This window comes from Notechis scutatus, chromosome 2 (assembly GCF_049901735.1).
Source record: "Notechis scutatus isolate UNSWTSFEM ecotype Mainland chromosome 2, rNotScu1.2, whole genome shotgun sequence".
Taxonomy (NCBI): Eukaryota; Metazoa; Chordata; class Lepidosauria; order Squamata; family Elapidae; genus Notechis; species Notechis scutatus.
This window is the reverse complement of record NC_142010.1, coordinates 22,723,573-22,745,329: the sequence shown is the minus strand read 5'-3', so window position 1 is coordinate 22,745,329 and position 21,757 is coordinate 22,723,573. Positions and strand designations below refer to the sequence as shown.

The window sequence follows — 21,757 nt, the reverse complement described above, 5'->3', positions numbered from 1 at the left end:
GCTTAGCAAGAAAAAATTCAGGCTCAATTGTAGCCATAAGTTGAACCAGATTGCACATAGCTTTTGGGAGGGTGCATCGTAACTTTGAACACTTGGTAAGCAATTGGTCTTTAAGCAAGGACTACCTGTATTTAGTTGAAAAAATAGCTAAGGAGATATGCATAATTATTCTCTTTTTATTCAGTCATCTCACTAGGGACATCAGTCTTCTGACTTCCCAAGCTTCAATGAAATCCCTAAAGAGAATATAGGCAGTTCTTCCAATGGTTTTTTTTTAGGAGCAGAATTTCGGTCACTGCTGAGAAAATTTCCTGAGGAGAATTTCTCTTTCCCTTAGAGACAGTTAACCTATCCTCCTGGTTTATTTCTCCCCATAAACAGTGGAGAATTCTGAAAAGCCATTCCCACCCAGCACTTGCTACAATGCTTCCATCCTGCCATGGAACAGAAATCAATGGAAAAGTGTGCTTCGATTGTTCAATAATTAACATCAGTGGTATTTCTGAGGGCTGAGAAATACCTTCGGCCTTCTTAAACGTGGCCTGGAGCATTTGAACAAGACAAAAATATCCTTCCTGAGAAGGCCTGGTTGTGTTCTCCATCTAACATCCATAAAGTGTATTGGTGATCCTGCTACCAGTGCAATGCTTTATAGTGGAGCTTTGTCGTGTTTCCCTGAATGCATAGAGAGAACCCTGCGGATCAACATCAGCATAAAGCACTAAGTGACAATGTGCAAAAGGTAGATTAGAGGCTTTGGAACCAGTGTTTTTCATTGTGCATTCAGTGCGCGTTGTTCTCAGTGGTGGGATTCAAACATTTTTACTACCGGTTCTTTGGGCGTGACTTGGTAGGCGTGGCAGGGGAAGGATACTGCAAAATCTCAATTCCCATCCCACTCCAGGTGGAAGGTTACTGCAAAATCCCCATTCCCTCCCCACCCCACCTAACCTGCTTTCCAGCTCCGTTCACCTGTGCAGGGCAGCAAAAGAAGACACAGCCGATCAGCTGGGACTCGGGAGGCAGAGAAGAGATGGGGGTGGGGCCAGTCAGAGGTGGTATTCCATACTATTCAAAATTCCCGCTACCGGTTCTCCAGAACTGGTCAGAACCTGCTGAATACCACCTGTGGTTGTTTTCCACATTCATCTACACCAGGGGTGTCAAACTCGATTTCATTGAGGGCCGCATCAGGGTTGTGTTTGACTGTGGGGGGTGTTGTATATATATTTGCATACTCGTAATACTGCATTCTGATTGGTCTGCCATTGCCGCCTATTGATTGGTTACTTGAATACTGTTGTAATTGGTCCGCCTGACGGTGGGAAGTTTAAGAAGCTGTCATTGGCCGCGAGCCGCCGCTATAAAAGAGGCTGCCGCAGCTCCGGTTTTGTTGAAGTTACTGATAGCAAATAAAGAGCTGAATTCACACTGGTCTCGAGTCAGATCTTTCCCGCGACAGAACAGCCATTTGCGTGGTGGTTTTGCTTTTTGTTCATTTTGCTAGCCCTCTGCCGGCTAAAATGGAACCCGGAAGGAACTCCGTTTTCACTGGCAGAGGCACCACGGGCCAGTCCTTCGCTGTTTCCAGGGCAGCCCCGCAGGCCAGATCTAAGCACCTCGCAAGTCTGATCTGGCCCACGGGCCTTGAGTTTCACACCCCTGATCTACAGGTGAGCTGCCTGTTTCTTCATTGCTGAGCTAGCAGAGTGGAGAACTCAGCCCTGTCTTTTTCAATCTGGGCAACTTTAAAACGTGTCCACACATCTTAAAATTGCCGAGGTTGAAAAACGCTGGCTTAGCACATGGTTCAGGACAAGGATAGGAACTCAAAAGGGCAGTGTTTCCACTCAGGCTTGAAGGAGGAAAAATAAACTATAGGTAGCCCTTGTCTTATGACCATAATTGAGTCCAGAATTACAGTTGTAAGTCATGCCACTCCTTAAGGAGTCACCAGGTGACCATGTCCGATTTTACAACCTTTTTTTTTTACTGTGGTCATTAAGTGAACCACCACTGTTGTTAGGTGAACTCCATGATTGTTAAGCAAATCCATTATCTGCAATGGGCTGGAAACTGGAAGGTAAATAGCAATAGCCCTTAGACTTATATACCGCTTCACAGTGCTTTACAGCCCTTTCTAAGTGGTTTTACAGAGTCAGCCTATTGCCCCCAACAATCCAGGTTCTCATTTTACCGACCTTGGAAGGATGGGAGGCTGAGTCAATCTTGGGCCTGGTAAGATCTGAACTGCCAAATTGCAGGCAGACGGCAGTCAGCCAAAATAGCATGCAGTGCTGCATGCTAACCACTGCATCACCACTACATTCTGGTTTTCAGCAAAAATAAATAAATAAATAAATAAATAAATAAATAAATAGCAACCGTGTGAGTGTCAGACACTGCAAACAGCCATAAGTTGTGGACTTGTTGCTGAGCACTCAAAATGTGATCGTGTGACCGTGGGTGAGGTAGCCAACAGGATTTCAAATCCAGGTCATAGGTAACCCTGAGGAGAGATCTATCATAACTTGAAATGGTCACTAAGCAAGTGGCCGTAAGCTGAGGACATGTAGTATCTCACCTTTTCTATAAGCAATATTATTGGCCGGAGATAATCCACAAAAAAATGATAGGGCGTGTTGTTGTTGTTTTAGTTTGGATCTAAAAACAGTTGTGTGTTAATTATTCCCTGCTGGTCTTTCTTTAGAATCTGTGGCCATTCCTTCCAAGTATTCCCTTGGCCACAGCTCCATTTTCTTCTTCTTTCCCCCTCTGCCATGTAGCCTGTGACTGTGACCCCGATGGGACGTTAGACGGCGGAGTGTGTGATACACACGATGATCCAACGCTGGGACTGATAGCCGGACAGTGTCGGTGCAAGGAACACGTGGAGGGAGCCCGCTGTGACAAATGCAAATCTGGCTTCTTCGGACTGAGTGTAGGAAACCCACAAGGATGCCAGCGTAGGTCCCTTTCTCCTTGAAGGGTTCTCCTGGGCTTAGATGGGGTTTTCCTCCAGGGGTACCCCACGTGACTCTAGTCCTGGCTGGCCTCTTGGAATGGATTCTCTTAAAAGTAGTGAAGCTTCTACTTTAGCGTAAGGAATAAAATGAAGGATACATTTGAAACTCTGGCCCTAAAGCTTACTGATTAAAATTTCAGCTTGTCTCTCAAAGCCAACCCCAGTGGCTGTCCTCTAAAAGCTGGGATTGCAATAACAATAGCACGTAGACTTATATACCACTTCATAGTGCTTTACAGCAGGGATCCCCAAGCTGTGAGCCGTGAGGGTTTGCAACTGGGCCGTGGAAGCGGCCAGCAAGTGCATCCTCACTTGCGTGAGCAACGGACAAGTACATGCGTGCTCCATTTAAGTGTGCACATGCTTGCCAGCACCTCCTTGCCGGCACCAGGAACCATCTCGTCTCCCCCTGCCCCCCACCAGTCTGCAAAGGCAAAAATATTGGGGAACCCTGCTTCACAGTCCTCTCTAAGTGGTTTACAGAGTCAGCCTATTGCCCCCCACAACGATCAGGGTCCTCATTTTACCGACCTCGGCAGGATGGAAGGCTGAATCCATCAGCTTCAGCCCATCAGGATCAAACTCCTGGCAGCGAGCAGAGTTAGCCTGCAATACTGCATTCTGACCACTGCGCCACCACGGCTCTTCCGTGGGGAAAATACAAATCCTTAAGGTTCAATAAACCGGGAACTTCTTGAGACAGGGGTGAGTTTGCCGTGTTTGACTTAACAGGTTGCCAGTGTGACCCCCGAGGCACAGTGCAAAAGGGCCCCCAATGTGATGCTATCACGGGCGATTGCTTCTGCAAACGCTTGGTTTCTGGGCGCAGCTGTAACCAGTGCCTGGTAAGTACTAGAGAGTTAAGTTACCACTTGCGAGTCTTGTTTGTGCATTATGCCTCTCTTGGACTAACGAGTCCTATGTTGTTTTCCAGCCAGAACACTGGGCTTTGAGTCTTGATCTGTATGGCTGCCGTCCTTGCGATTGCGATGTAGGGGGTGCCTACGACAACCAGTAAGGAACGATGGCTACAGTTCTGTGTGCGAAAATGCAGAAGCTGATGTGGGGAAAATGGGTGCAGTATTACACATGCAATATCCAGGAGGAGGGAAAAAAATGAGATGGGATGGCAAAGAATCAGATTGCTGTGGGAGGAGAGGCCAAGGAGAGAGAACTCTGTTATTTTCCCCATCTTTCTTCCATCAAATTCACAATGAGATGTCTGCACCTGAGACAGATGCTGAGGTCTCCCATAGAAGCAGGGGTGGGATTCTACCGGTTTGGACTGGTTCGGGCAAACCGGATGTTAAAATTACATCTGGTTCACCGAACCGGTATTTCAACCAACCGTCTGGCACCGCCCAACCCACCCCTCTTCTCCCAGGAGTCTCCACGCGATGCAAGTAAATGCAGGGGCCGCGTGTAGAGGCTCTGGGAGGGGGGAAAACGGGCCTTCCGGAAGTCCAGAAACGGGCCTGTTTCCGGCTTCCAGAGGGCCTCCAGAGCCTGGGGGAAGCTGTTTCCAACTTCCCAGACATCCAAGGGAGGCCTCCGGACCCTTGGGAGGGTGAAAAACTGCCCTCCCGGAAGTACCGGAAGTTGCGAAGCGGGCCTGTTTCCGGCTTCCGGTGGGGCTCCAGAGCATGGAGGAGGGCATTTTTGCCCTCCCAGAGGCCCGGGGGAAGCCTCTGGGCCCTTGGAAGGGCGAAAACGCCCACGGGCTCTGGAGGCCCACTGGAAGCCGGAAACAGGAAGTTCCAGTAGGCCACGCCCACCATGGCCACGCCCACCCAGCAAAACCGGGCAGTGAACCGGTTGCTGGGATTTTTGAATCCCACCCCTGCAGAGAAGCAGTGTCTAAGCCTGAACCTATTTCACTTTAGTAAACCTCCAGAAGACCAGAGCCAGTTTTATCCCCGGGGTTAAGATGGATAGGCCTGTTCTCACTTGGGAGCATTGAAGGAAGAGAATATTTGTAGCTCAGGGTTGAACTGCATCTTTGCCTACTCTGCATTAATGTTCTCACTACTTCCTTTCTGAGATGAATAAAGTTCTCCCCAATATGTTTTACACACAGAAACCAGAGTGGCCTTTCCTATCTTGATTTGTGGCGTCCTTGGTTCTCGATGAACTTGGTTATTTTTCTTGCAGGCATTTCATTACCAAACTAGGCAATAGCATCAGTGCTGGAAGGGACTGGGGTTTGCTCTTCTTTTTATATACAAGTGGCTTACCCTTTTAGCATTGGTGGGAGTGTCCTGATTCCTTGTTTAGGCAGTTGTTTACTGTCAGTTTATTTGTCCAAGTTGTTCCTTAATTGAGATACTGTTTTCCTTTTGGCTTTTTGATTGTCTCTTTGAATGGCATGTAGATGTTGTTGGTTAGGTTGAGTGTGCCGTGTAGTAGTGCTGCCATGGATTCAGAGTTTTAACAACAAGATCGATACTGATGATGTTACCTAGTTGGGTAAATAAATGTCTCAAGGAAACAACCAAGCTCAGAGAGCACCAAGGACCCCATACTTGGAAGAACTGTTTGCTTATTTTGAACCAGGTTCCTTTTCTTTTCACAGATGTGCCACAGAAACAGGACAGTGTCGTTGCCGTAGCCATATGGTGGGCCGGCAGTGTAATCAAGTTCAGACAGGCTATTATCACATAGTGTTGGATCACTATACCTACGAGGCAGAAGAAGCCCGCCTCCACCAGGTGAGGAATCGCAAAGAATTACCTGGGAGTAATTTTGTGTGTGGCCTCAGGCAGAGGCAGTAAAACCAGGTAATTGTATATTTCATTGCTAAATGATCCAGTGAAGACAAGAAGCAGGTAAGGACTTAATGCTGATTGGGGGAAGAGGGAGCTGTCAGTCTTTACCTGCTGCCAAATTTATTTGCATCCACATTTGTAAATCAAATCCTAGGCCACGATCCTAAATGCCAAACTCTGTTCACACACACACACAGGTTTTGTTCTAAACAGCATAGGGGAAGCCTAGAGACCAACTGCTAAGAAGCAAAAAAATTTAATCCTGAGTGGAGTTTTAACCCTGGAAATACAAATGGCAGTTTTGAAGAGACCCTTTAAAAGAAAAAGGAAAGAAAGCAAATGTTAGGGAGTAGGCTTTGGACTCATTCTCCAAAGGGGGCTTTGGAATGCTCAGGAACACCAAGGTAGCATTTTTTTTCTGCAGTATCTTAAAGCAGCCACGTCTTTGCCTTGCAATTGTGCTAATCGAAGATGGACATGAACAGATGCAGTATCGGCTGTATTGCAGCCAATTCTAGTTGCACTTATTGCTATTTAATTTTTTTTTCTCATTTTATTATGAGCTTTGGGGACAATTTCAGGGCTGGAAAATTACATGGGTATATATGCAGGTGTAGATAAAGTGGAAGTTTTCTGATTTCTAATTATGAATTGATAAGTTTGGTAACATTACAGGTAGTCCTGGACTTATAACCACAACTGAGCTCAAAAGTTCTGTTGGTAAGCGAGAAAGTTAAGTTAATTTTGTCCCATTTTACGACCTTTTTTGCCTCAGTTGTTAAGTTAGGAACACGGTTGTTAAATGAATCTGGCTTCCCCATCAGTTTTGCTTGTCAGAAGATTGCAAAAGGTGGTTACCAATCACCTGAATTTTGGATCTTGTGACCTTGAGGATGCTTCAATGGTTGTAAGTTGCAAAAACCAGTGATACGTCACTTTTTTCAGTGCTACTGTAACTTCATTTGGTTACTAAATTGTTAGAGTTTGCAGCAGAAATTCAAGTCCAGAAAACACACAGATGACTGATTCAGCAGGATGATTAACTTCTTTATAAACATAATAACACAAGTAAAGTTTACAATACCATTTGTAGATTCTTTCAATGTAACACAAGCAAAAACACAAGCAGCAGCAGCTCAGAGCAGAACTCTAGTTTCATCAAGCAAGCAAGTTAGTTTCAGTTTCACTTTTCAGCAAAGCATACAGAGCCAAATCACACCCAGGCTGTCAGCTCCCATTGGCTGGCCTGTTGCTATGTTTACTCACTTGCTGACTTTGTTAGCCATGTCTCTGCCAGTTAATGAATATACTCTGACATAAATGAACTGTTGTAAGTCAAGGTCTACCTGTGCAGATGTCTTTCTGAGGAAACGTCAGTTGCTTACCATTCTTTCTGTTGGCAGGGAGCTGAAGTTACACAGCGAGTGCCCCTGCCTGGCCGTCCAGTCACGTGGACCGGGCTGGGGTTTGTTCGGGTGCTAGAAGGCAGCGTGGTAGAATTCCATATTAACAATGTGCCATTTTCTATGGACTATGACATCCTGCTGCGCTATGAACCTCAGGTAAGACCAGTGGTGGGATTCAAATTTTTTTACTACCGGTTCTGTGGGCGTGGCTTGGTGGACGTGGCAGGGGGAAGGAGACTGTAAAGTCTCTAGTCAGAGGCGGTATTTGCTGGTTCTCTGAACTACTCGAAAATTTCCGCTACCAGTTCTCCAGAACTGGTCAGAAACTGCTGAATACCACCTCTGGGTAAGACCCCTTTGACTTTCCACCTGTGGCTTGCTGCTGCTTTTCCTTTGCTATTGAAATACTGTACATTGGGAACCCAACATTTTTATTAGTTCTGCCCTTCAAAATTTAAAAAAGGGGTGTCAAACTCGATTTCATTGAGGGCTGGATCAGGGTTGTGTTTCATCTCGGGAGGGAGCAGGCTGCTTGGGCGTGGCCAGGGTGTGTGTGCCCAGCTCGACGTCCCTCATGTTGGGGGCACCTGTGGTGGCCTGGGCTCCATTTTCACTGGCAGAGGCACTGTAGGCTGGTCCTTTGCTGTTTTCAGAGCAGCCACGGGCCTTGAGTTTGACACCCCTGATTTACAATGTATGATATATTGTACTCATCAGAGGTCATCAGCCTAAGAAAAGCACGTTAGTGACAAGACAGCGATGTGCGACCTTTGCCGTTATCTGGCAAAAAACACCCATTTGGAAAAAATGGGATTCACTTAACAGCCATGCTTTTCACTTAACGGCCACGTGATTTGCTTAACGACTGCAAGAAAAAAGTATTGGAAAAATAGGTCTGGTCACATGGATGCCTCTTACTTATTATTGCAATGACTAACGACCAAATTTCCATTGCCAATTGTGGTCCTAGGTGAAGGGCTACCTGCAGCGGTTACTTAAATTCCTTAAATTTTCATCATCACTGTTTAAAATGGTGAATTTCAACTTCATGAATGTAAAGTTTAAAGAATAATTTGCTCCATTGTTTTGGCTTGCTGCTAACTTTCATCTGGATTATTCATGAATTTTGAGCTTCTATTGCAGTCTCTTTCAACCTTGGCAACTTTGACGATGTGTAGATTTCAGCTACCAGAATTTCCCAGCCAGCATGCTTGGAATTGAAGTCCATACATCTTAAAGTTACCAAGGTTAAAAAAACATTGCTCTATGCAGGCCTGTCAAACTGGCGGCCCATGGGCCGGATGCGTTAGCGCAGGCCATGCTCACCCTGGCTCAGCAAAGCAATAGCATTAAGACTTATATACCGCTTCACAGTGCTTTACAGCCCCCTCTAAGCGGTTTCCAGAGTCAGCCTATTGCCCCCAACAATCTGGGTCCTCATTTTACCCACCTCAGAAGGATGGAAGGCTGAGTCAACCTTGAGCCTGATGAGATTTGAACTCCCAAATTGCAGGCAGCTGGCAGTCAGCAGAAGTAGCCTGCAGTACTGCATTCTAACCACTGCGCCACTATGGCTCAAAACGCCGCTATATGTCACATGACACGATTGAGTTTGACACTCGTGCTCTATTGTATTTTTTCACCTTCTCTACCTACTTCCCAAACTATTCCCTTTGATTTCACAGCAACATGCTGTACAAAAAATGAAACATCTGGAGGCCATTGCATTACTTGGTCCTCATGCCAGGAAAAAATGTGTCTGGTGCCTGGAAGATCCCTGTTAAAGGCATAAGTATAGAGCCTTTTTTTTTTAATTGGCAATCACCAAAACAACACTTTTAACAACTCATGTCACTGTCAGGGAGGAACTGATTCCAGGACCTGTATCCTCAATTGCCTCTAATTTTTCCTGAGGTTATAAGTCATGTTTGGCTAGTCGATCCTTACAGAGTCAACATGTTTCATTTCTCAGTTTATTTCCACCACCTCTGAGCCAGGAATTCATATCAAGTCTTCTCTTTTTGTTTAATAATACAGGGCTTGGAAAAGTTTTCTGCAAATCTGCCCCAGGATGAAAGTTGCATTGGTTTAATTGTCTGTGGAAAGCTAAAGGGGAAAATCAGTCCCCTTTGCTGCTGTGCAAAATCCCCCTTTGTCCCACCCCACTTTAAACTTCTTCGTGCACCCATTCCTTTTGTCTTAAATCCATTCAAGGCCCCCAAAACATGGGCTCACACAGTCTTTGTCAGCTTTGGAAGCCATTTTGAGGCCCCCAAAACATGGGCTCACACAGTCTTTGTTAGCTTTGGAAGCCATTTTGAGCCCCCCAAAACATGGGCTCACACCGTCTTTGTCAGCTTTGGAGGCCATTTTGAGATCAGATGGTCCCATGCTGCCACAATTGAGCCTGAGAAAGTGGGAGGGAGGAATTCATTCGAGTATATCTAGTTAGACAAAATAAAATTATTTTGTTTGGTTCAAGGTCACTGAGTGTGGCGCATCATGAATTGGGAATCTTACTTTAGGACAGACAGTGATTGGACCATGTGCTGTGGTGATGGCTAAGGGGGATGGATTTGTAGTTTTGACTTTTGCAAGGAAGCCCGGAACTTTCAGTTTCGGGATTCCACAGATGTGCCATTTACTATCCAAATAAAGTTACCTTTGAGATATGTCTGTCTCGGAGTTATTGATTGGAATGGAGGGTTGCTGGAACGCTGACAGTCTTTTCATTCCTATATAAGTCTGAACAATTTTAATCTTACTATTTGCCCCTTATTCTTGGCCGGACAGCTATATGGCAGCGTTTCTCAACTTTGACGCTTTTAAGATATGTGGACTTCGATTCCCAGAATTCCTCAGGCTGCATTGCTGGCTGAGGAATTCTGGGAGTTAAAGTCTAGCCATCTTAAAGCTGCCAAGGTTGAGAAACACCCCTATATGGTTTTCCTGACTCTCTCTCCATACAGACACGTTATGCCATGGACGATGCCATTTGTTCTCTTCTTCTTTCAGTTTTCAGGAAAATGGGAAAAAGTGAAGGTGTCTGTGGTGCGACCTGGGCCTGTTCCCAGTGGTAGTCCCTGTGGAAACACCATCCCTGCTGATGACTTGATATCTACACCTCTGTTACCCACATCCCGGTAAATTTCAGTAAAAAAAAACTAGAAAATAGAGATACCTCAACTTTGTGGCTGGGAACGTGTAGTTCAAACTGACAAATACAGGTAGTCCTCAACTTACAATAGTTCGTTTAGTGACCATTCAAAGTTACAACGACACTGAACAGCACTGAAAAATGTATGACTGTTTTTCACAGTTATGAGGTTTGCAGCATCCCTATGATCATGTGATCAAAGTGCAGATGCTTGGCAACTGGTTCGTATTTATGACCGTTGCTGTGTCCCAAGGTCATGGGTGATCCCCTTTTGCGACCTTCTTATAAGCAAAGTCAATGGGGAAGCTAGGTTCATGGAACAATTGGATTACTAACTTACCAACTGCAGTGATTCACTTAACAACTGTGGCAAGAAAGTTCATAAAACGAGGCATTTTAAAATGTTAACAAATATCTCACTTTAACAACAGAAATGTTGGGCTCAATTGTGATCATAAGTTGAGGATTACCTGTAGTGGTGTTTTTATTGCTGAGAAAGGGAAATACGAAGAGGGATTCTATAAGATTCTCAGTCGTCCAGGTTGTCATGGTTGTGCCAAAGGTGCTTTTTCAGGAGGCAACTGGACTTTCTTGTTTTTCCTTGGAAGATGTTTCGCTTCTCATCCAGAGCTGAAGAAGCTTCTTGGATGAGAAGCGAAATGTCTTCAAAAGAAAAAGCAAGAAAATCCAGTTGCCTCCTGAAAAAGCACTTTGGGATTAAGAGGGATAGATTTTGAGGCATATATTGGCAGGATCAACTCAACTCATTTCTCCATCCTCTTTGATCTAAGACTGTCCGGGCTTGCTTTAACTATTAGAATAATTGGTTGTTGTTTTTTTAATTTCTATTCTGTGTGTGCTGTATCTATATTGATTCAGTAAATAAGTAAATCAGAAGACTGGGATGTGTAATATTTTAAATACTCAGTGTCAAATCAAGGGCGAGGATGGATTGCATGATTAACAGATTCCTAATCTTCAAAACAGCGTGCAATTTTTTGCTTTCTTAAAAAGATGGCATAGACACTAAAGAACTGTGCCAGGACAGATTGAGTAACTCCAATGTGTTTGCATGACTTTTCTTTGTCATAATTTATTCTACTTCTGTAGCTAATGTTTTTAAAGCATAAGAATGAAATATAAACACCATAATAAACTATATTCACTAAGGTACCAGAAATCTCTTGGGGGGGGGAAATAAAGATTAAGGGTTAAGTTGGCAGCAAATAGTCAATTAGTCAATTTTTCCTGGAAATAATATTGTATTCTTACGTTTGAAAGTCTTAATGATACTCTCTAGACAAACTTTTCTCTGCAGCCATGATACCTGGTGCATTTAAAACGTACATAATATTATTTTTGTGTATGTAGCAAAATAATAAGCAAGTGGGATTCACAGAAGCCTAAACTATATGATGAACAGAAGTAGCACCAACTTGTTTTGCTTCTCCACCCGTCCATAGCAGGAGGCAGAGATTCCTTGATGATGCCATTCCATTGCCTCCATAGCACGGGGTGCAAGAAAGCCTTCTTCTGCACATTTGATAAAGGTAGTCCTTGCTTAATGATGGTAATTGAGCCCAAAATTTCCATTGCTAAGTGACAGAGTCGTAAAGAGCGGTCACTCCACTGCTTAATGACCACGGTTGTGGCCGTCCCCGCTTGCCTTCTTTAAGCAAATCATCATGGATTATTAAGCAAGGTCCTCTCGTAACCACGACGGCTGGCTTCCCTGTTGACCTGGCTTGTTGGAAGCTGGGAAGGAACCTCAGAAATCTGGAGCAGCTTTGGGTTGCTGCAACTTTTGGAAATGCGGTCCGTTTACCAAAAACCTAGTTCGCGATCACGTGACAACCGGGGGCTCTGCAAAAGCTGAAACTTTGAGGATCGATCATAAGCAAGGGTGGGATTCTACGGGTTCAGACTGGTTCGGGCAAACACCCCTTGTTCCGATAATCAGCTGGCTCCGAACCAATTCGCTGCAACGAGCATCGCGAAGCACACGATCACCGAATCGGTTGTTCTACCGGTGGTATCCCACCCCTGATCATCATAAGTACAACTCGTTAAGCACCGCAGAAGCAAAACGTTGGTGCTACTTCTGTTCATCCTATAGTTTAGGCTTCGTGAATCCCACTCGCTTATTATTTCAAACAGTGGCTACACTAGTAGTCATTAACAGAGGACCGTCAGAAAATGCTATGAGTGCTACGTGAGATAGGTGCTGGAGACCTCTGTGAAGTGAATTGGCAATCTCCTTCCGCAGGTACATTGTACTGCCACAGCCAGTCTGCCTAGAACAAGGAATCAGGTACACCATTAGAGTAGAGTTTACCCGTTCTGGAGGGCGTGAGCATTTGCAAGGCGCTGCCGTACTCTTGGATTCTGTAAGTACTGAGATTGGTAACCTTGGCACGCCTAGCAGAGGGAACCATAGCTGGAGGAGCCAGTTGCCAATACCCAACCATATCCTCTTTTCTCCCTCTCTTTCTCTTCCGTGGAAGCTGGTACTGGTGCCTCGTTACTCCTCCTTGGAGATGTTCATTGCCGGGGATGCTGCCTCTATTGCTCGCAAAGAGACCTTTGAGCGCTACCGCTGTGCCCAGCAGGCTCGCCCTGTGATTAAGGGGACGACCCCGGAAGCTTGCGCCAACTTGCTCACCAGCATGTCAGCCATCATTCACCGGGGGGCGCTCCGTGAGTGTTAAATTGCCCAGATTACAACTGCAACCCAAGGGGCTCGACAACCCAGAGAAATCATTTGTGTACTAAGGGAGGCTTTTCTACTCACTCGGAGGAAGATGGGGAAGGTTCAAAGTGAAGCCCTGATGAGATGGGAGAGAGGGTTCCTGGAAACTGCAGGCCAGGGGTATCAAACTCAATTTCATGGAGGGACGCATCAGGGTTGTGTTTGACCTCAGGAGGGTGTGTGTGTGTGGCCGGGGGCTGGGGCATGATCAGCTCGATATCACTTGCTCTGTTTTCAGCGGTGACCGCCTCCTGCAACCCTCTGCCAGCAAGAACCAAGCACAGTCCTCCCAGGCTCCATTTTCACTGGCAGAGGCACTGTGGGTCGGTCCTTTGCTGATTCCAGGGCGGCCCCACCGGCCAGATCGAAGCACCCAGCGGGGGCCTTGAGTTTGACACCCCCTCTGCTCTTGGCCTTCCCCGTGTGTATCTAAGCAGGGTGTCAATATGTCCTGATAACCACTTTCACCTAAGGTCTCCGTGAGGTTGCTTTTACCTTGATCCCAGCCTATACTCCAGATAGTTTTAAGCTGTCTTTAATTCCAACATTTAGAGTTTTCCTTTTAGCAGACAACAGGTTGCAGCAGCTTTACTGCAGTCTGAAAAGCAGCTGACCAGGGCTGGAGGATGGCTGTGCAGGGAAATAAGGGAGAGCCATCTGGACCTCAGCTATCTCAGATGCAGGCCCAGGGCCCCTCAGCTATTGTTCAGGCTGCCCTTGAACACTGGTTGATGGCTTTTCCAGAAGAGCACTAAAGCCTGGAAGAATGGTGAAAACTGCGTTCGAAATCAGCCTAACAGGAACTGCAGGGTTGCATTATGAAACAGCAGCAGGGAGACATCTGGCTCGTGCGGCCCGAACACCCCGACAGCTGTTTTTTGGGGGCAGCAATCCAAGGCAGAGATCAGATCAGATCTGGCGTGCAAAGAGCCTCCTCTTCCACTCACCTGCTACCTCTCCCAATCTGGCAGATGGCCTTCCAGTTGGGAGAGGCAGGAATGGAAGCAGGGAGATGCCAAATCCACAGGCTGAGCCACCTCCAAATCTGTTGCCCACGACAGCAGTGCTATGGTTGGGACACACTTTTCTTGATGATGTGGAGAAGGGCTTGTGGGGGTTGGGGGAAGGCCAGCTTTCCTGCGCAAGAAATGAGGACATCGTCAAGCCAGAATAGAGACCATTGGGACTGGTAATGGGATATAAACCGTGCCAGTTTAGCTTTCTGTTCATTCACAGACAAGAGACGAATGGTCCAAGTGAGTGATCTAACCGAGCACTGGGAGAAGAGCCCCTGCTGTTCTTTGTGCAACCCTGGTAGCCTGCAAGCACAGACAGGGCTGACCCTGGCAAACACCTTCAGATTTTCCCCACTACATCATGGACAGGGGATACATAGACAAGTGGGTCTCCGGTCCATTTCTGTGTGCCAGTGGGAAGGAGAAACAAAGGGTTATCCTAAAGAGCATCTTTTCTCCGCTGATGGTTCTTTCCTTTGTCTCCAGCCTGCCAATGTGATCTCCAGGGATCTCTGAGCCTCGAGTGCAACCCAGATGGCGGACAGTGTCAGTGCAAGCCTCACGTCATGGGCCGCCGCTGCGAACGCTGCACTCCTGGCACCTTTGGCTTTGGGCCCGGCGGCTGCAAGTGTGAGTGAAACGCGGCTTCCTTTCTCCTTAAAGCACAGATCTGTCCCTGCCAGCCCAGCTGGTGTGCTGCTGCTGAAGACAGGAACAGAAATAATGATCTAAGCTGGCTGCTTTTGCCGGCTGAGCATTTACTGGAAGTACCATTAGAGGCGGTGGAAATTATTTAGGTGGGGCTTGTTGGGGTGAAGAAGCAGCTTGCAAGGACAGGATGAAGTTCACCCTCCTATCTGCCTCTCTATTTTGGAAAATGTCTTTAATGGGAACTGGTCCTCTATGGAAACTTCAGCCCCTTTCCATGTATGCATGGATATTTTTTATCTGTCAATCAGAATAGAGCTGGAAGGGAACTTGGAGGTCTTCTAGTATTCAACCAGCTGGCTTTGTGCCGAAGACAAAGTTAATGCAATCCTAAGTTGCATTAACAGAGGGATACAATCGAGATCAAGGGAAGTACTAATACTACTCTATTAAGCCTTAGTAAGACCACACCTAGAGTACTGCATCCAGTTTTGGTCACCATGCTATAAAAAAGATGTTGAGACTCTAGAAAAAGTACAGAGAAGAGCAACCAGGATGATTAGGGGACTGGAGACTAAAACATATGAAGAACGGTTACAGGAACTGGGCATGGCTAGTCTAGTGAAGAGAAGGACCAGGGGAGACATGATGGCATTCTTCCAATATTTGAGGGGCTGCCACAGAGAGGATTGGGGGGTCAAGCTATTTTCTAAAGCACCCAAAGGCCAGACAAGGAATAATGGATGGAAACTGAACAAGGAGAGATTTTACCTGGAAATAAGGAGAAACTTTCTGACAGTGAGAACAATCAACCAATGGAACAGCTTTGCATTCGGAAGTTGTGGGAGCGCCATCACTTGAGACTTACAAAAAGAGAGTGGACTGCCATTTGTCAGAAATGGTGTAGGGTCTCCCGCTTGGGCGAGGGGTTGGACTAGATGACCTATAAAATCCCTTCCAACTCTGATTATCTGTTATCTGTTACTATAACTCACAGCTTCTAGCCTGGTCCTTTAACCAGTAGACCAAACTGGTTCTTTTTCAGAAGACAAATCAATTCATAATATTGAATTCCCGTTCCTGCTAGTCAACTGAGGTGCCTCAAACAGCAAATGAAAGGGGGGCAGTAGTGGGGGAGGGAAAGCTGCATGGGAAGTTGATATATAATATATCTTTCAGCTGCTCTCAGTAGAGTTGAGGATGCTTTTCTATAATCAGCATCAAATTATTAAGAGCCCAGGTGGCGCAGTGATTGGAAGGCAGCATGGCAAGCAAACTCTGCCCCACAGCCTGGTGTTCGATCAAGGTTGATTCGGCCTTCCTTCCTTCCAAGCTGATAAAATAGGGACCTACGTTGTTGGGGGAAATATACAAATAATTCTCACATTGTAAATCGCTCAGAGACTCTCGTAAAGCACTATGGGGCAGAATTATGTAAACCTAGTTCAGTGGTGGGATTAGAAACTACCGGTTCTGTGCGCGTGGCTGGGTGGGCATGGTGTGGCTTGGTGGATGTGGCTTGGAGGGCGTGGCAGGGGAAGGATACTGCAAAATCTCCTCCCCACCCCACTAACCTGCTTTCCAGCTCCGTTCTCCTGTGCAGGGCAACAAAAGAAGACCCAGCCAATCAGCTGGGACTCAATGGGAGGCGGAGAAGAGATGGGGGCGGGGCCAGTCAGAGGCGGTATTTGCCGGTTCTCTGAACTATTCAAAATGTCTACTACTGGTTCTCCAGAATTGGTCAGAACCTGCTGAATGCCACCTCTGGCCTCCATGCGATTGCTACTGCTGTGATTCACTTCCATTTCCACCTGTTTTACCTTCTGAACCCTTACGGACTGTTTTCTGCCTTCCTTCATCCCAAGTCAGAAACTATCCAGGGCTTGTCATGATACGGTTTCTCTTCCTCCTTCCAGCATGCCAGTGCAACAGCCAAGGGTCCCTGAGCAGTTTTTGTGACAGCTTCAGTGGACAGTGTCCATGCCGGGCAGGTGTTTTTGGGCTTCGCTGCGACCACTGCCAGGCCGGTCACTGGGGTTTCCCAAACTGCCGTCCGTGCCAGTGTAATGGCCGAGCAGAAGAATGCGAGTCGCGGACAGGCAGCTGTTTGCATTGCCGGGGCCACACAGAAGGAAATCGGTGCGAGAGGTAAGGAAGGAATGGTAGCTGTGTGCTGAGAGCCGGCCCTTAGCTAATAGGCGTAAGTCCATCCGTGATCTCCTGCCCTGGAGTTCAAGATCTGCAGCAGCCTAGAATACTGGTAGTCCTCGATTTACGACCATAGTTGTTACCCAAAATTTCTGTTGCTAAATGAGACAATTGTTAAATGAGCTTTGCCCCATTTCATGACCTTTCTTGCCCAGTTGTTAAGTGAATCACTTCATTGTTCAGTTAGTAACTTGACGGCTTCCCCATTGACTTTGCTTGTCAAGAAGGCCGCAAAAGGGGATCCCATGACCCCCCCGGGACAAGGCAACCGTCATAAATGTAAGCCAGTCGCCCAGCACCTGAATTTTGATCACATGACCATGGGGAAGTTGTAATGTGAACAATTATCGTCAGCCACGTTTTTCAACGCCTGGATGGATTTTGAACAGTCACTCAATGAATTAAGTCAAGGACTATACCTGTATGAAGTATATTTTAATGTCCTGCGCTTTAGAAAGGTGCATTTTGTTTTTGCTTCCAATTCAAATAATTTCCCAGAAAAGTTTTTGGTTCTTGTCACATCCAGAATTGTTATGCGCGGAATTGACCACACCCTGTACTTCACTGCCCTCATCTGTGAATATAAACCAGGGTGATCATTCATGTACTGCAGGATCATTAAAGAGGGATATCGGACAACCTGGCTCTGAGAACAATGCGGACATTTAAAGTTTAAAGGCAGCTTTATAAATTATATTCCTATTGCTATTCCTACACTTTCATTCAAACAATAGACAAGTTTGTTTTTTTCCAGAATATGATGGATTTCTTTTTTCACACATGATTTGATGGTAAATCTGAAGCTTAATTGTTGGTGAACTTACATTTCTTGAGACATACCCAGCTATTCTGGAAGCACCTACCCTGTTTCTCCAACAATACGGCCTCCCCCAATAGGAAGTCCCAGCATGTTTTATAGGCATGAAATGAAATTAAGCCCCTCCCCCCAAATTAAGGCCTATATTAAAACATGCGAAATGGGGGGGAATGGTGGGGGGGCTGGCCGTTAGGAAGTACTTTTGTTGCACACCCGGATATGGTGCTGCCTGCGTTGACCCCGATACGAAGTGCCCCACCAACGCTGAGGTCAACATCCAAGCCATCGCCGCCCACCCGCCCGAAGATGCAAGATTAGGCTCTTCCTGACTTTTGGCTACCATAGACTACCAAAGTCCTCCTTCAATAACTTAGCTACTGGTATCATTCTTTTGTAACTTTTAGCAAGTTCCTTTAGGCATTTTCTCAGCGTTTTTATCACTTTCTTGGTAGCCTAAAGTCTTTTGTATCAATCTTTCCAGCCAGTTCCACTTTTCTACATTGTTCCTTTATTTGTAACTCTTGCTCCTTCTTCTGCCTCCTCAACGTTTTTCCATTCCTCCACTATTTAGGCTTATAAGTGCTTAGAGCAGGGGTCTCCAACCTTAGCAACTTTAAGACTTGTGGAGTCCAACTCCCAGAGTTGCCAAGGTTGGGGACCCCTGGCTTAGAGTACACTACATGTTAGTTGTAAACATAATTTGGAAAATCTATTTGCAAAAAGACATATGCACAACTATGCATACCATGGATTATTCATCACAATCCTGCCATTTGTCCAGGAGTCATCATCCAGTGGCTCTATCAGACTCGGAAGCCAAACAAGGCTGGGCTTCTTTAATAGCTTAATAGTAAGATGAGAAATCTTCCAGATAATATTGTAGCTGAAGGCTAACTTGTAAGTTGAAAAATGCACACTATGGGAGAAGGTATTCCTGCCCCGCCCCCCCAAAATACATACAAAAATATAAAAGCACTCGTTCAGCCCCATTCAAATTGGTTTTTTTTTTGTAAGAAGTGAAAGCTTCGTATACAATATTTTTTTTCTTTTCAGTCCTAAATAAATATCTTATGCAGGGGTGGGATTCTACCAGTTTGCACCTATTCGCTAGAACCGGCTGTTAACATTCTAAGCAGTTCGGAGAACCGGTTGTTAGAAGAAATTACTGGCCTAATCCTGTAAGGAAGGCAGGAAGGAAACATTCTGGTGTTGCTTACAGAAACTGCCTCTCCATTAACCCTTATTACATTCTTGGCAGGACTAGACTTCCTGTCTCAGGAACTTCTCTGGAGTTTTTTTCCCCTCCTTTGCTGGTACTTTGCTTGTGTGGAGTGACCATTCAAAGTTACAATGGCACTGAAAAAAGTGACTTATGACCATTTTTCACACTTATGACTGTTGCAGCATCCCCACAGTCATGAGAGGCCAGGCGAGAAGATGCGTGCCTCAATGTGAGTGATACTGAGTTGGCCACGCCCAGCCAATAACATGACCACCAAGCCAGGTCCACCCAGTCACATGACCACAAAGCCACGCCCACCACCTAAGCCACGCCCACAGAACCGGTTGTTAAAAAATTTGAATCCCACCCCCTGACCTTGCATACAACAGCACATTGCCTCTCATGTAGTAGAGATAAAACAAAAGTAGCTCCTGCTAAGTAAAAGCATTATGTAGTATGTATCAAAACTGGATCTTGGGAACAAATGGACATGGAAGAAAAATGGAAAGAAGTGAAAGAAGCCAAACTGAAAGTAGAAGTCACTTATGAAGATGTAGTGGAAGAGAGTTTTAGTCCTATCTTAGCCATGAAAACCAGCTGGGTGACTTTGGGCCAGTCACGCTCTCTCTCAGCCCAACTCACCTCACAGGAGTTGTTGTTGTGGGGAAAATAGGAGGAGGAAGGTGTGTTGGACATGTTTACCGCTGGTATACATATCTATATACGTATATAAGAAGTGAAATACCACTCACGCATCATCACAAAATCTCCAGAACCATAAAGGCTACAAACTTGAAATTTGGCATTTATGTTCCTCTTGGTTTCTAGGTACTCACATAGAAAGGATTTTTCAAAATGACCATCACAGCATTAGTATTTTGTGTATTATTATTAACACGCTCTGATGCTAAAGAGTTCCACTCCCCCTCCTCCCCCACTTGAAAAGAAATCTGTTCCAAATGCAAAACACAACAGAGGAGAGAAGTTTCAGTTTTACTTTCACAGCAGCAAGCAGCTTTAGTACAGAACAGTTGAGCTAAGCCACGCCCGGGCTTCTTCTTGTCTCCTTGCTCACACAGAAAATACTGTTTCACTTTCCAAACAGCCCTCAGCTCTCTCACACACTGACAGGACGCTAGCCAGATGAATGCTGATGGATGCTAGTAGGCAGAGGCAGAATTTTTTTCCTTATTTTCTTCCCCATAAACTAAGCCCGACCACATAGTTTTGTAGCAAAGCACGGGTATAGAGCTAGTAAATAAATGAAATAGGAACAAAACCCCGTATTCCTGAAACAACCTCTTCCCTTGTGTGCAGGTGCGTGGCTGGCTACTATGGGAACCCAGCACTGTCCTTGGGTGGCCAATGCCGTCCTTGCCCTTGCCCCGAGGCTCCTGGCTCTGGACGCAATTTTGCAGTCACTTGCCATCAAGACAACCCCTCCGGAACTGTGATGTGCAGCTGCCTCGGAGGTTATACAGGCAAGTCCAGCTTTGGGGCACGCGGGCAGGTCTTCATTCACCTTGTGGTAGGATTGGGGGAATGGCTCTCTACACCACACCAGCTGCATTGAAAGAGCAGATCACAATCCAGTCTGGGAGGCTTTGGGGGTCTGGAATTGAGGGAAGGGTAAGACGTTGGGTCGGGTTGGGTTATGTTGGGAAGACAGGTGAGTTTGCTCCAGTAAACAATATTCGTAGCTCAGGGTTGAAATGAGGGATCCTGGGGCTCTTTGAGCTCGGTTGTTTTCTTGCAGACGTTTCATTACCAAACTAGGTAACGACATCAATGGTAGGGGGGTTGGGTTTGCTTAATTTATATTCTAGTGGCTTGCCCTGTCAGTATTGGTGGGAGTGACCTTGGTGATTCTTTGGTTGGGCTGCTGAGTTTGCTCCTGTTTGTCCCAGCCATCCCAACCAGCGCTCTTCTTTCACATAGGCCCGCGCTGTGACGAGTGTGCTCCTGGTTATTATGGCAACCCCTGGCAGGTTAGAGGACGATGCCAGCCCTGCGCCTGTAATAACAACATTGATCTGGCAGACCCCAAATCCTGCGATCGACGCACAGGCCAATGTCTTCACTGCCTTTACCACACCGAGGGAGACCAGTGTCAGCACTGCCAAAGAGGTTACTATGGCGATGCCACTCGACACACCTGCCGCCGTAAGTGTCTGCTGCAAATAATGACTGCCTGGATTTTATTATACTTTACCTTACCTTACCTTACAGTACCTTACTTGCAGTACCTTACCTTACAGTAACTTACCTTACAGTACCTTATTTTACTTTACTACTTTACTTTACTTTACCTTACCTTACCTTACCTTATTTTACTTTACTACTTTACTTTACCTTACCTTACAGTACCTTACCTTACCTTACCTTATTTTACTTTACTACTTTACTTTACCTTACCTTACCTTACCGTCAGGGGTGGGTTTCTACCGGTTTTGTCCACCTCTGTAGAACCGGTAGCTCTGAAGAGCAGCAGACATAGAACCGGTTCTATGTGTGCTGATGTTTTTGCCCACCCGCCCACCTGGGCTCTTACCTGATCTTTATTTCCTGATTTTTCAAGTTCAGCTGCAGAACGAGGCACAGCTGCAGTTAAAAAAACAAGAAAAGAGGGCTGTTTCAAAGGCTGCTTCTCGGCACGGAGCGTGCTAATGATGATTAACAGGCGCGCGGCTCACAGCGGGCAGGGAAGCTTGTAAATCCCGAACCGATAGTTAACCCTGTCGTAT

At 46.0% G+C, this 21,757-nt stretch overlaps 1 protein-coding gene across 2 annotated transcripts in view; it reads left to right on the top strand.

Moving 5' to 3' along the window:
* LAMB2 (laminin subunit beta 2) overlaps nucleotides 1–21,757 on the top strand; it is a 64,297-nt gene that overhangs the window by 21,815 nt on the left and 20,725 nt on the right. For both annotated transcript variants that reach the window (XR_003372227.2, XM_026682625.2), the window contains exons 10-21: nucleotides 2,787–2,966; nucleotides 3,758–3,870; nucleotides 3,960–4,039; nucleotides 5,598–5,733; nucleotides 7,194–7,352; nucleotides 10,212–10,339; nucleotides 12,620–12,740; nucleotides 12,858–13,050; nucleotides 14,605–14,748; nucleotides 16,683–16,914; nucleotides 20,331–20,494; nucleotides 20,952–21,176. Coding sequence is in view for 1 of the 2 variants with exons in the window: in XM_026682625.2 (XP_026538410.2) it covers nucleotides 2,787–2,966; nucleotides 3,758–3,870; nucleotides 3,960–4,039; nucleotides 5,598–5,733; nucleotides 7,194–7,352; nucleotides 10,212–10,339; nucleotides 12,620–12,740; nucleotides 12,858–13,050; nucleotides 14,605–14,748; nucleotides 16,683–16,914; nucleotides 20,331–20,494; nucleotides 20,952–21,176 (1,875 nt within the window). In the remaining variant the exon portion in view is untranslated. The remainder of the gene's footprint in view (nucleotides 1–2,786; nucleotides 2,967–3,757; nucleotides 3,871–3,959; nucleotides 4,040–5,597; nucleotides 5,734–7,193; nucleotides 7,353–10,211; nucleotides 10,340–12,619; nucleotides 12,741–12,857; nucleotides 13,051–14,604; nucleotides 14,749–16,682; nucleotides 16,915–20,330; nucleotides 20,495–20,951; nucleotides 21,177–21,757) is intronic.